General features: G+C 40.2%; 1 protein-coding gene across 1 annotated transcript in view; it reads right to left on the minus strand.

The window, feature by feature from the left end:
* Positions 1-13803, minus strand: part of ret (ret proto-oncogene) — a 167513-nt gene that overhangs the window by 76696 nt on the left and 77014 nt on the right. Inside the window, exon 4 of the mRNA XM_062975848.1 lies at positions 8497-8738. Within this exon, the coding sequence (XP_062831918.1) occupies positions 8497-8738 (242 nt within the window). The remainder of the gene's footprint in view (positions 1-8496; positions 8739-13803) is intronic.

A 13803-nucleotide genomic window follows, 5' to 3' on the forward strand; every position in this document is an offset into this window, starting at 1 on the left:
TAGCCTGGCTGCCACATTCTGAACAATACGGAGCTTTCGGGTCGTGGACATCGGAAGGCCAACATACAGGGCGTTGCAATAGTCCAGCCTAGACGTGGCATGGCATGGATGACTGTTGCCAGCGCCTCATCAGATAGATAGGGTGCCAGTTGCCTCACTTGTCATAGGTGGAAAAAGGCCTGTTTGCTGGCAGCAGCGACTTGAGTTTCCATTGTCAGCTGTGAATCTAAAATGACACCCAGGCTCTTAATGGTAGGCGAAGGAGATAGGGCAGCACCATCGAAGGTGGGTAGCAAATGGGTCAGACCAATCTAGCGGCCATGCCAGAGAATCTCAGTCTTCGCTGGGTTCACCTTCAGTCTACTAGCACGTAGCCAGTTCGACAGAGCCTCCAGACATCAGGTGAAATTGTCTGGTATTGACATTGCTCCAGGCTACAAGCACAGAAGGAGTTGGGTGTCGTCCGCATATTGATAGCAGTCTAGGCCGAAACTCCGAACCAAACTAGCAAGGGGTCTAACGTAGATGTTGAAGAGAAGAGGGGAGAGAATTGCACCTTGGGGTACCCCACATAGGAGGGGAGATCTGTCGGAGACTTGATCCATATACTCCACGCATTGGCTCCGGTTTCGCAGAAATGAGTTGAACCAATTGAGGGCCTGACCACGAACTCCAGACATGGCGAGACGGTGAATCATTAGATCGTAGTCAACGGTGTCAAACGCTGTGGTAAGGTCGAGAAGAACCAGTAGCGCTGATCCACCGCTATCAGACTGGCGACGAAGTTCATCTGTAATGGCAACCAGGACTGTCTCCGTCCCATGGCCAGGGCAGAAGCCTGACTGGAAAGGGTCCAGGCCGGCTCTATCATCCAGAAATTGTTGCAATTGTCCCAGTACAGCCCGCTCTATCATCTTACCCAAGAATGGGAGGTTGGAGACAGGACGATAGTTGGCAAGGGTCATGGGATCCAAGCTAGGCTTCTTTAGCAAGGGACGAACCCTTGCCTCTTTTAGGTTGTCCGGAAAGACCCCCTGTTCAAGAGAGCCATTGATTATATTACTCAACGGATCGAGTAGACCTTCCAGGCAGCTCTTCACCAGCCAGGAGGGACATGGATCAAGGGAGCAGGTGGTTGGTTTTGCAACAGCTAGGATCCTAGCGACATCTTCCTTGTCAAGCGGAGTAAATCGGTCAAGGATAGGCCCACTAAGCGGCCACAAAGTCTCAAACTCACTTAAGGTATCAACTGTAGGGGGCAGTTCCTGCCGAAGCACGGTGATTTTATCAGTGAAAAACTTCTGGAATGCCTCTGCTGTAAGAGCCGTGGTTGCTGGGTTTTGGACTAAGGGAGCCGGACTGGTCAAAGCACGAACGATTTTGAATACTTGAGCTGGGCGCGATCTAGCAGAGGCTATTAAGGAGGAATTGTAAGATTTTTTAGCATCCTTGATGGCTGATTCGTAGGACCTGCGAAAAGCCTTGAAAGCGGACAGTGACACCTCGTCGGGTTTCCGTCGCCACCGATGTTCCAGCCGCTTTCGTGCTTGCTTGATTGTCCGTAGCTCATTAGTGTACCAGGGGGAGTGATTCCGGTGAGGGCGAAGGAGGCGTCTGGGGGCAATCTCATCCAAGGCAGCCAACAAACTGACATTCCAGTTGTCGACCAGCTCATTGAGAGTGATGCACACAGTTCCCAGGCCCTTAAGGGCATTCAAGAACCTAGCAGGTTCCATGAGTCTCCTAGACCGAGCAAAGATTGGTGTGGCTGGATGGGGAGGAGGAGATGGAATCTCAATCCGGGCCTTCAGGACAGCGTGATCAGGCCAGGGAACATCAATTACCGTGGATAGAGATGTTCGTACTCCGATATTAAAAATCAGGTCCAGAGTGTGGCCGGCCCGATGAGTAGAGCGAGTCTTGAGTAGTGAGAGCCCCAGAGCTTCAAAGGTTGGTACTAGGTCCTTAGTCACTGATGAAGGTGGCAGTGCCTCGACATGTACATTAAAGTCACCCAGAACAATAAGTCTGGGGAACTTCAGGACCCAGTCCGCCACAAGATCTAATAAATTCAGCAGACTCTCTCCCGGAGACCCAGGTGTGCAGTAAACTACAAGAATGGCTAGGGATTCCCTGCTAGCCAGGACCACACCAACACACTGGAGTTGGAATAGCTTTGATGTTAAAATAATCACGGGAGAGTATTGCTACCCCTCCACCCCAACCCCCACTCCATGACTGTTGAAATATCTGAAAGCCTGGAGGTGTCAATTCATGTGAGGGAATGTTATCACCTTCACGGATCCAGGTCTCTGTAATACAAACCAGGTCCACTGCTTCATCGAGAATAAAGTCAGAGAGGGTAGCAGTTTTGTTGACAATAGACCTAGCATTGAATAGTAGCAGGGACAGGAGGGGCGTTGGTAGCACCTTCTCGGCCGTATGCCTAGGGATGGAACGCAGGTTGGAAAGAAAACTTCTATATGCTTATTATTGTTTTGCTTCACAAAATGAAAAAAAACCCAGATTTTATACATAAATAGTATTATAATTGTAGAAACACAGCAGAAATCATCTTATCATGTGAAGAAAAAGGAATTTTGCAAATATCCTTCACATCCCAAAATTTCAACAATTAACACAATTGATAAAATCTTCTGTTGTGTAAATATAAGAGATCTTTTCAGAATGAGCAAAACACTGTCCAGTCTTTGTTACAATTTTGTAATAAATGTGTACAGACAGTGAACTGGTCATTGTTTGAACAGAGAACACGACACTCTTATTTCCTTTCATCAACCAGATTTACAGTATTTAAAACAGTGTAATGCCTTTGGAAGAAAAGACAAATGCCTATGTGCCAAAAATGTTAGATAAACATTATCATAACACGACTGATATGTTCCTAAATTTTAATATCATTCCAAAATATGCTGCCTGTGCCAGATATCTTCATCCTGCCCGATGAAAAGGCTGAACCTTGCGAAGGCAGAAATTCCTAAGTTCTACAGGGTATCATCAGCTCCTAGTTTTGGCAAAACTGCAGGTGCAGCACTTCAGACCAAAAGCTACGAACAAAAACTATCCCAAATGTTGGTGGGACTGCTTCCCGCCTGGTTATCTTTCAAAAACAAAAATTCAAACTTTACTACATTATCTTATATGTAAAATTATATTCCAGAGCATGCCAGAGCAGGAGTGAATGTTCCGCATTAGTATATACAAGTCTGCATCAAGCTGCCTCACTGCTTCTGCCTCAATGTAGCAGGAGCATTCCTGCTGAGAGTCATCTCTATCCTAGAAAGTTTCTAGGATAAGCTGTAAGGGACTCAACCATTCTCTCTCAATACCTCCACTTCACTGCTTTCTTTTTCAACTGACATTTAACACTGAATGTTTTCCAGAAGCCAGTGAACCACTTTATGTCCCAATTTTGGGAGAAAGTTTGGGTTTTGATGATGATGATATGTTCTGCCTTTACTGGAATGCTTTTATTGTGAAGCCCCTTGAGTTTGTTTTTAAATGTTCTGCATATCTACATATATTGGGGTTCACCCAAGTAGTCTGACAACCCCCCATAGACTCCTGTTCTCATTTGACTGGTTTTAGCTCCAGTGCTGTGGACCCTGAAATTGAAATTAGAAAGAATGCTATGAAATTCTGGCAGTATAGTCAATGAATATGTGACTAGAAAGGAAATCACAGTACTTTAAGATTTTCTCTTTATACAGCTTTGTGACTGTGGTCAGAAAGCTTATGTTGGATTTATTTATGTAGTTGATGGAAATACTCAGGATTGGGGATTACATTAGATCCCCCTAAACTCACTCTCCTATCTGACATACTTTAACAGCACAATGAAGGTGTCAACATCCTATATATACTCACACACATTTTTTGGGAAACAAGAAGAATGGGAAGCACATGCCTTGTTTTACATCAGAATTGTACTATCAGGGGAGCAATTCTGCTTTACAATAATGCTTGCACTTTTAAAGCAAATTTGCTGTGGCAATGAAAGCTGCAAAAATAGAAAGGACCAGACCCAGCCCTCATTTAAAGTCCTCATTTAAAAGACTGAAGTATTAAAGCTCTGAATCCAATTCAGCAAGTAGTGTTGCTGTGCGGGTCTCATTTATTTTAACTTGCCCAGGAAAGGACCTTTATATGACCTGGATGGTTGGTCGTGTCCTCTACATATATGCTATCTCACACTATGATCAATCTTGCTGATGGCCAGTTATTTAAGTTATTTTAATAGTATGCATTGATCCTTCACTTTCAGTACTATAGATTAAAAAGTAGATGTGGATGGTGAAACTGAACAAGGATCATGTTGGCCTGCTGATGGCAGCAAACACCCAAATATGGGAAGTATGTCTTCAGCAAAATCTGGCATCCAGGTAAATAGAATGCCTACATTTAAAATTGTGTATCCGTTGTAATATATCTGTTGGGATATTTTATATAAATTCTGAAATTGTATTAATGAGAGCTCTAATTAAGGATGGATGAGACATTTGTTTAGCCCATTTTTTTAAAGAACTTTGCATATTTCTTCATAAAATAAAAAGTAAGGCAAGTGAGGTATAAAACTTGGAGAGCTTGGCTCTTAAAATATCTGGCTTTGAATCTTTATTTAATCAACTATTTGTAATGCAGAACCACCTAACAGGCGGTTCAGCTTTGAGAATGGTTCTCTGGTTGCTAAGAAAAGCTATACTTTACTCAATTTAGCAGCACAAAAGGAGGACTTTTTCCATTCATTTTCTCTAACAAGTTTCCAAATTTGCTACTGTCTTCATAAATTTGACAGAAAGACTTGAAATCAAAAACATTTGAATGTGTGAGAAAGAAAAACAAACAGATTCACACATGCCTCTATCAGAAATAGCTGCATATGTGCATCCTTGCAAAGAAATGATGTTTTGAAGATACATAAATATAGATTTCAAAGAGTACAGCCATCCGCTTTAGCAGCAATGAAGATCAAGGGTATACAGTAGCTCTTCAACAGTGAAGACAGATGATAGGTTTTTTAAGCAATAGATGTTATGAACTGACATAATGAAGTGTCTAACAGCCTGAAAATACCCTCACTGTTTTTCTGAACTCAAAATATGGATTGGTGTTTAACATTAAAATAATATAAACAAACATTGAAGCAAACATAAACTCAGGTTTCCCCTCAAGACAATGACATTACTTACTCAAAGATTTGTTTTAAATCTCTACAGGCTTGATTTTCCGTGTACTGTACTTTCAATGTACCATAGGCCCAAGAAGCCATATGGTCTCTGGCTGATTTAAATCTCTTTTTCTTTAATTATATTGTATATATTTCTACATACCCAAGAAATCCTCTGAATATGTACATGCATTTGCTCTCAAATTCATAAGCAACACAAATGAAGAAACATTAGATTGCAGTGAGATAGTTTTGCACTAATGAGTTACTTTTGAAATTAGAAATACATCCAGTTGCTCTGGTCAATCTTTTTGAATTCATTTCTTTATTTACATATAATAGACAACCATAGTCAATTTATATTGATGAGCATCTCCAAACTCTTATCTTCACACTCCATCTTTTCTGTGGAGAGGCCAGCACCTTTGTGCCTCCTCAAACCAGTTGGCAGCCATGCCACCATCCTGTCTCAACTGTCTCCACCTGCTGGTCATGAACTCGAACCTACACTTGATGTTTTTCTATCTTCATCTCCTTTCTTTTTATTGTCTTTAAGATTCTAAGACAAAGGGCAGGGATCGGAGACAGAAATTGTGTAGTCTTTCCCAATATAAAAGGCCAGAAATAGCCTACAGAAAATTTCACAAAACTCTCCGTTTCTTCCATTGTTTCCTAAAGCTTTTTTTCTTCAGGAAAAAAATTGAAACATTTATTAGTTTTTTGAGAATTATCGCTGAAATATGTAAGACAAGGACTATGTAACAGTATAACATACATAGTCAATTTACATTGTATGTCCTTATCTGGATTTCTATTCCTAATTTCTTTATATGGGAATTAACCCCTTATGCCTATTTGATGCTATGGAGAACTAGCAGAGAATAATATTTTCCTTTGTATTACTTCTGTTTGCGTCTGTTTTAGTTTGTTCTTAACAAACTGATAAAACTAAAGAATTTTTTTTTACCATAGCTACATTTGTAACAAAAAACTGAATACAGTGTTCCCTCACTACTTCACGGTTCACTTTTCGCGGATTCGCTGTTTTGCAGTTTTTCAATACACTCTAAAAGACTATTATAAATCATAAAAAATTACAATTTACAGCCTAAAGAAGGGAGGAAGGAGAAGCCAAAGGGAGAGAAAAGGAGCCCAAGAGGCAACAGGAGGAGGAGGCGATTTATCAACACATGATTGGTTGATAAAGACTTAAAATAGTGTATAACTACTAAAATAATGTATAAATATTAAAATAAATATAGTTTCCCTACTTTGCGGATTTTCTCTTATTGCGGGTGGTCCTGGAACCTAACCCCAGTGATAAGTAGGGGAAGACTATACACTAAACGTGATAACTTTTATGCCAAACAAAATGTTGCAATTGCTTTACAGACACAATACATTGATGTTCCTAAGGTAATAAGTAAAGTGACTTTTAACTGAGGTCCCTTCTATATTGCCATATAATCCAGAATATCAAAGTAGATAATCCACATTATCTGCTTTGTACTGGATTATATGAGTCTATATTGCCATATAATCCAGATCAAAGCAGACAATTAAGATTTTATATTGCAGTGTAGAAGGAGCCCAAGAGTGTTGACATCACATTTTCATATTTTAAAAAAATGTCTAATTTGTATCCTGGGGAAAAGCTTTTTCCAGTGATTTCAAAGTATGTGACATTTTATTTTTCTAGTGGTCCTCTGCTTGTAACTGAACCATAGCTCCCATCATTCAATGCTGACTAGCACCAATGAAAGCCACAGTTCAACAATACCTGGCAGGTCAGATAATTCCCAGATATGCATCCCTGGCAGGGAATATTATACTGCCAGGCATGCAATGCATATCCTTCTATGTTATGTTCCAAACAAGGAAAACAAAAAAAAACCCTCTCATTTTTTAAATTCTTGCCAGACAAGAGGCAATAAGGTTTTGCATATTTTCTAAGTATTTGAATTTTTAAGATAACCATTTCCTATTGGGAATGGGGGTATAATAGAATGGCATGCTTTACTTAACAAAAGGCCTGGATGCCAGTTTTGTACAGATGCTTTTCAACAAATTGCAGGAACCCCACTGGGATTTTCCCCCCCCCTGATATCTGTTGTTACACGGGGGGATAAAAATAAATTCTCAGGGAAGCTGTCTAAATTTTCTGCAGTCTCAGCTTGCCAAAAAACACATTCCCAGAAAGGGTGAGAAATCTGATAAATATCCTTCACATCCATGCATACTAATATTACTTTTATATTTATGAGCCACTCTATCTTACCTGACTAAAAGTTTTCAAGTAAGTATATTAATACATTTTAAATGAGTAAGCCCGGTTCTGTTCAACATCTTTATTAACGACTTAGACGAAGGGTTAGAAGGCACGATCATCAAGTTTGCAGACGACACAAAACTGGGAGGGATAGCTAACACTCCAGAAGACAGGAGCAGAATTCAAAACGAGATGGGCCCAAACTAACAAAATGAAGTTCAACAGGGACAAATGCAAGATACTTCACTTCGGCAGAAAAAATGGAAATCAAAGATACAGAATGGGGGACGCCTGGCTTGATAGCAGTGTGTGCGAAAAAGACCTTGGAGTCCTCGTGGACAACAAGTTAAACATGAGCCAACAATGTGATGCGGCTGCTAAAAAAGCCAAGTTGAAGGGAGATGTTGACAAGCTGGAAAGTGTCCAGAGGAGGGCGACTAAAATGATCAAAGGTCTGGAGAACAAGCCCTATGAGGAGCGGCTTAAAGAGCTGGGCATGTTTAGCCTGTAGAAGAGAAGGCTGAGAGGAGACATGATAGCCATGTACAAATATGTGAAGGGAAGTCATAGGGAAGAGGGAGCAAGCTTGTTTTCTGCTGCCCTGCAGACTAGGACACAGAACAATGGCTTCAAACTACAGGAAAGGAGATTCCACCTGAACATCAGGAAGAACTTCCTCACCGTGAGAGCTGTTCGACAGTGGAACTCTCTCCCCGGGGCCGTGGTGGAGGCTCCTTCCTTGGAGGCTTTTAAGCAGAGGCTGGATGGCCATCTGTCGGGGGTGCTTTGAATGCGATTTCCTGCTTCTTAGCAGGGGGTTGGACTAGATGGCCCATGTGGTCTCTTCCAACTCTACTATTCTATGATTCTATGATTCTATGATTCTATGTACACGCCTTTAGAAGAAGACTTTAAACTATGAATCTGTTGGTTCCATAATTACGGGGGAAAGTGTAAAGTGGCCAAGATATCCATGCACAACAGGACTCTGTATCCTTGTAAAGGTCCAGTGGTGCAGTACATCCTCATGAAATATTACCTCTTTCCGGCTGAACTCTACCACAGCATCTGCTGAGTTAGTGCCATTGGGCAGGAAGGGTGGCATATCATCTTCATCAAACACATTTACAAGTAAGGCCATTTCCTGGGAAGTCTTCTTGGATCCTTCTCTCACTGTACACTTTGCAATCAGCTCATACTTCTCTCGCTCCTCCCGGTCCAGAGGTTGTGCCACTCTGATACTTGTGGTGTCCTCGTTGAAATGGAATGGCATTCCTTCATCTGAAATACAATAAAAATACATTACTACAAGTAGACACCCTGTTAACTGGAACTCAAGCAGCTAAAATTCTCAAGCAACTGGCCAAAATCAAAGGAATAATACTTTAAAAAATTAAAATACAGAAAACTGTGTTCTATTAAATTAAGTTTGCCTTTATCTTAAATGTCTTTTAATTACTGTATTTCAGTATTCATATCAAATAATGTAGAGTTTATGGCATGGTATAATATGGGATATAGTATTTGTTAGGCCTATTTTTGATAACTCAAGCAATCAGAACCTACGAGGGTTGAATGAAAAGTAATGCCTTCACCTTTGTTACTTGGGACAAAGTAAAGGATGGGAATATTTTAATAAATCAAACCTAGAGATAATCCTTAGAATGTGCTCTTTAACGACCACTATTCACTTTTCCACATAATCACCAGACAATTGGATACATTTCTACCAACAATGAACAAGTTTTCTGAAGCTGTCACGGAAGAAGTCGACACTCTGTTTCTGAAACCAGTGTCTCACAGTTCTCTCAACGTCTTCATCAGAAGCATAATGATGTCCCCTCAGATCTTCTTTCATTATAGGGAACAGATGGAAGTCAGATGGTGCTAAATCTGGACTGTATGGAGGATGCCATACGGTGGTGAGATCCAGTCTCTGAAGTTCTGCTGTGGTGGCATGTGAAGTGTGTGGTCTGGCATTGTCATGCTGCAGGAAAACATTTCCCTTTTCCTTTAGGACCCTTGTTAGCCGTCGTTTCAAAGTTTGCAGTGTTGTGATGTACAGCTCTGAATTTATTGTTGTTCCACATTCAAGGAAATCAACATGGATAACACCATCTGCATCCCAGAACACTGTTGCCATGACTTTTCTAGCTGAGGGCTGTGTCTTGAATTTCTTTTTCTGGGGTGAGTCTTTGTGTCGATATTCCATAGACTGACGCTTCGTCTCCGGGTCGTAATGGTGTACCCACATTTCGTCTCCTGTCACAATTGAATGGACAGGAACTTCTCATAACGGGAGAGAAGTTCCTGGAAAATTTCAAGTCTGTGCACTTTCATTTCAGACATGCACAGATCTTCCAATAGCCAAGCAAAGCAATAATGTGATCCACACGTTCTTGTGAAATGCCGATTATGTTTGAAATTTCTCTCTTAGTGATACGATAATTGTCCTGAATCAATCTGTCAACCTTTTGCTTGTGAAACTTGGTGGTTGCTGTCACAGGACGTCCAACTCTTTATTTGTCACACAAGTCAGATGTTCCCACCTCAACATCTTTAAACTTACTCGCCCAACGATGCACAGTACTCACAGCAACACAACCACCATAAACAGCTTGCATTCTCTGATGAATCTCCTTTGGGGTGACACCTTCTGCTGTCAAGAATTCAATGACTGCACGTTGCTTAATTCACATTGACCGACTGTCTGTGCAGGGTTCCATACTTCACACTTTAACAACATAACTGTTCAATGCTAAGGCTTCCCTCTAAATGGAACTGTAGAGGGGAGTCTACTGAACAAGCCAGTACCTGCCACATACCAGTACTGCCATCTGTTGAGGAGTTACGAAGGTGGAGGCATTACTTTTCATTCAACCCTTGTACATTTATCTGGCATCTATCGGTACAGTGTTCCCTCACTTATCGCGGGGGTTACGTTCCAGGACCACCCGCAATAAGTGAAAATCTATGAAGTAGGGACACTATATTTGTTTCTCTCCTTTGAAAGCCCATTTTGCACTGAAGTTGTTTTAATTTGGTGAGGTGGGCAGCAATTTGGCAGAGAAGGCTGTAAACCTGCAACTCCCAGGCCAGTGAAGCTTTCCCTTCTGGGGGTGGGGCGAGAGCTCATGTGAGAAAGCCAAGTGGCCTAGTCCTTTTGAGAGTTGTTTTATGTTGTTTAATTGGTTTGATAGATAGATATCACTTTTGATTAGATAGCATTAAGGTCCAAGGCATTCTAAGAGTGCCTTGGACCACAAAAAAAACCGTGAAACAGCGAGGGAGCAAAAAGTGAACCGCAAAGTAGCAAGGGAACACTGTATACTGAACTAACATAATTGTAGTTATTATGATAAAACCCTGAAATAAGGAATTATGCACAATAAATCCAGTTAAGGATCCACATTTTGCTACTAAGGAACACCATTTTACTTTGTCATGAACAATCATGGATTTTGATAACCATGTTTGGTCCTGGAACCAAACCTCGGGTGATACCAAAATATCTTAGAATTGTTCATGACTAGTTTACTAGTAATAGAGAAATAGGCTTGGATAGAAAAGGCCATGTTTGATTGATTGTACCACCCCACATCATTTTTCTGTTTTAACTACCAGTATTTCTAAATTAGTCCCAGAACTGAGGCATGGGCAGTTTATTCAAGCATTCACTGCAATTCTTTTTCTTCAACTTACTAATACTAGCACCCATGTAAAACTTATTTCCACCAACCTTTCCCCACTTAGATTCCTCAATCCCAGCAACAGGTCAATTACCATGGCAATCCTATTTCATAAACATGTATTGTTCTGTTTGTGGAGGTGAGGTTAGCATCACAGTTTAGATACCATGTCCATGGAGGAAGAGCAAGAACCCCAAAAAGCATAGGTGGGGGGGGGGGGAGTGGAGTGGAATTAGAGTACTGCCCTTCCAGTTAAGAATTCTGCCTCTATATAATGCTCCTTCTGTCCTTTGATTTATAGCATTAACTTAAAATTTAGAAATAGTGTTTGGAAAGCGAGCAGGCAAAATTCTCAAGGTAATGAGAACACAGTTATTAAGAGTTGTAGATCTAAATGATCTCCAGTGTCTCACTCGTTGCAATGCTACAAATTTAGGGAGTGAAGAAAAATGTCATTTCATGAAGCAGAATTCTTAATTGTGAGCAATGGTCTCTTTTTGCTCCAGCAAAACCCCTGGGATCATTCCTCAGATCTTCCCCACAGAAACATAAACAATGCCAGAAACCCAGAGAACCTGATTTATCAGGGGTGGGGAGCTATGCACTGGTTTCCAGAGTTCCTGGCCAGCTTTTGGATCTCTTTTTTGCCTCAAGAGGCCCCCAGGAGTAGATAGCAAGCCAGACAGGTAGCAGCTTCAAATGTACACATGTGATAATATAGGAAGGGAAACACTAGGCTGAAGCCTGGATGAGATCCAGGAAGAACTGGAAGTAACTTCCTATATACTCCAAGTTTGAGATGATTCACTGCTAAAGTAATAGCTCCCTCAAAGCTCCCAGACTTTCTGAGCTGGAGAAATAGACAGACATGGAGTCCTAAGTCATTACAGTAGAGTCTCACTTATCCAACACTCGCTTATCCAACATTCTGGATTATCCAACGCATTTTTGTAGTCAGTGTTTCCAATACATCGTGATACTTTGGTGCTAAATTCGTAAATACAGTAATTACTACATAGCATTACTGGGTATTGAACTACTTTTTCTGTCAAATTTGTTGTATAATATGATGTTTTGGTGCTTAATTTGTAAAATCATAACCAAATTTGATGTTTAATAGGCTTCTCCTTAATCTCTCATTATCCAACATATTCGCTTATCCAACGTTCTGCCGGCCCATTTATGTTGGATAAGTGAGACTCTATTGTATATACAAACAAATTATATGCACACCACAGTTAATTAAGAGGCTCTTTTTAACAAGTATTTTACACTCTCCCAGCTCTCCTTTTCCTTCTTGTCTTTGGAAGTTTTTTCAGAAACATCAACAATGGGATGCTGATGAAGAAAAGCTGGTGAAACAAAAACTTTTATAGTGTCAGTTTGTAGCAATGGCTGTGAATTAAACACGAAAATAAACCTTGAGCTGTGAAAGAATGATACTCTGATCTAGATATGCCTATAGCTGTGTGCTTCTGCCTCTAATAGGAATTACCAGCTCCACACAGCATGTTAAATCGGCATAAATCTATAAGCATGGCCATCAAAACTGAAATTAAGACAGATGGAAGCTGGTAAACAAAAAAAAAAAATCTTAATGCATTTTGGAAAAGCTTTTGTGTGGTCTCTAAAAAGTTCAAAAATGTTAATTTCACCCAAGTTATTTCATCCAACCTAGTTGTTTCATTTTACATGTGAATCTTGATGATTTGGTATAAAATGCTTGCAGAAATGTGTTGAAGTACTCTTCTTTTGTTGGTGCAGGAACCTAATCTTTCCATATTCTTTCTGCTGCTGGCACCAAATTTTCTGTTAAAGACATAGTGCCCAGGAATTCCATCAGTAGGAACATGATCTACTTTGCTAAATGAGTTATATTTGTGAATCTGCCAGGATTTAAAATACTTTTATAGGCAGACACTTATCTTAATGTTTCCTGTTCTAAAAAAGTGAAAATCAATATATCCTAAGAATCACATATTTCCACACGTATCTGTCCTATTACTAACAACATCCTTGGAGGTCTATGTTTAGTTTGTTGTCAAAAGAACAATGGATAACAAAGAGTGACATGGCTCTCTTTATAGCAATGAACCACCCTTCCATAGTATGGCTTAATCAATATTTCCTTTCTGGCATGATTTTGCTACAGTATTATTGAATGACCTTTAGCTCATAATAATGATTTTAAAGCTGATTATTATTTTTTGCTGAATTAGCTCAACTTTCAGGTCCATCTATCTATCTATCTATCTAGATACATGCACACACACATTTCAAGATGTTGCTTAATGAAAAACTGTATAGGCTTGTTCTTTGAATTCTTTCTTTGACAATGAATCATAGTTTCTTTTAAATATCCTAGATTATTTCTGAGATGAACAAGGACACCTGCTCATTATCAGCAATGATGCTGAACAACAACAAAGAAAGGAAAGGAGTTCTCTCAGGCCCCTTCCACACAGCTGTTTAAAATCCACACTGAATTAGATTATATATAACCCAGTTCAAAGCAGATATTGTGGATTATCTACTTTGATATTCTGGGTTACATGGCTGTGTGGAAGGGCTCTTAGTGTTCTGGAAATTAATAACAATGTCATATAGAATAAAGTGCTCATGCCTGGTTGTTCAAGGTATCTTATTTTTTTGTGTGT

This window comes from Anolis carolinensis, chromosome 3, assembly GCF_035594765.1.
Source record: "Anolis carolinensis isolate JA03-04 chromosome 3, rAnoCar3.1.pri, whole genome shotgun sequence".
NCBI lineage: Eukaryota > Metazoa > Chordata > Lepidosauria > Squamata > Dactyloidae > Anolis > Anolis carolinensis.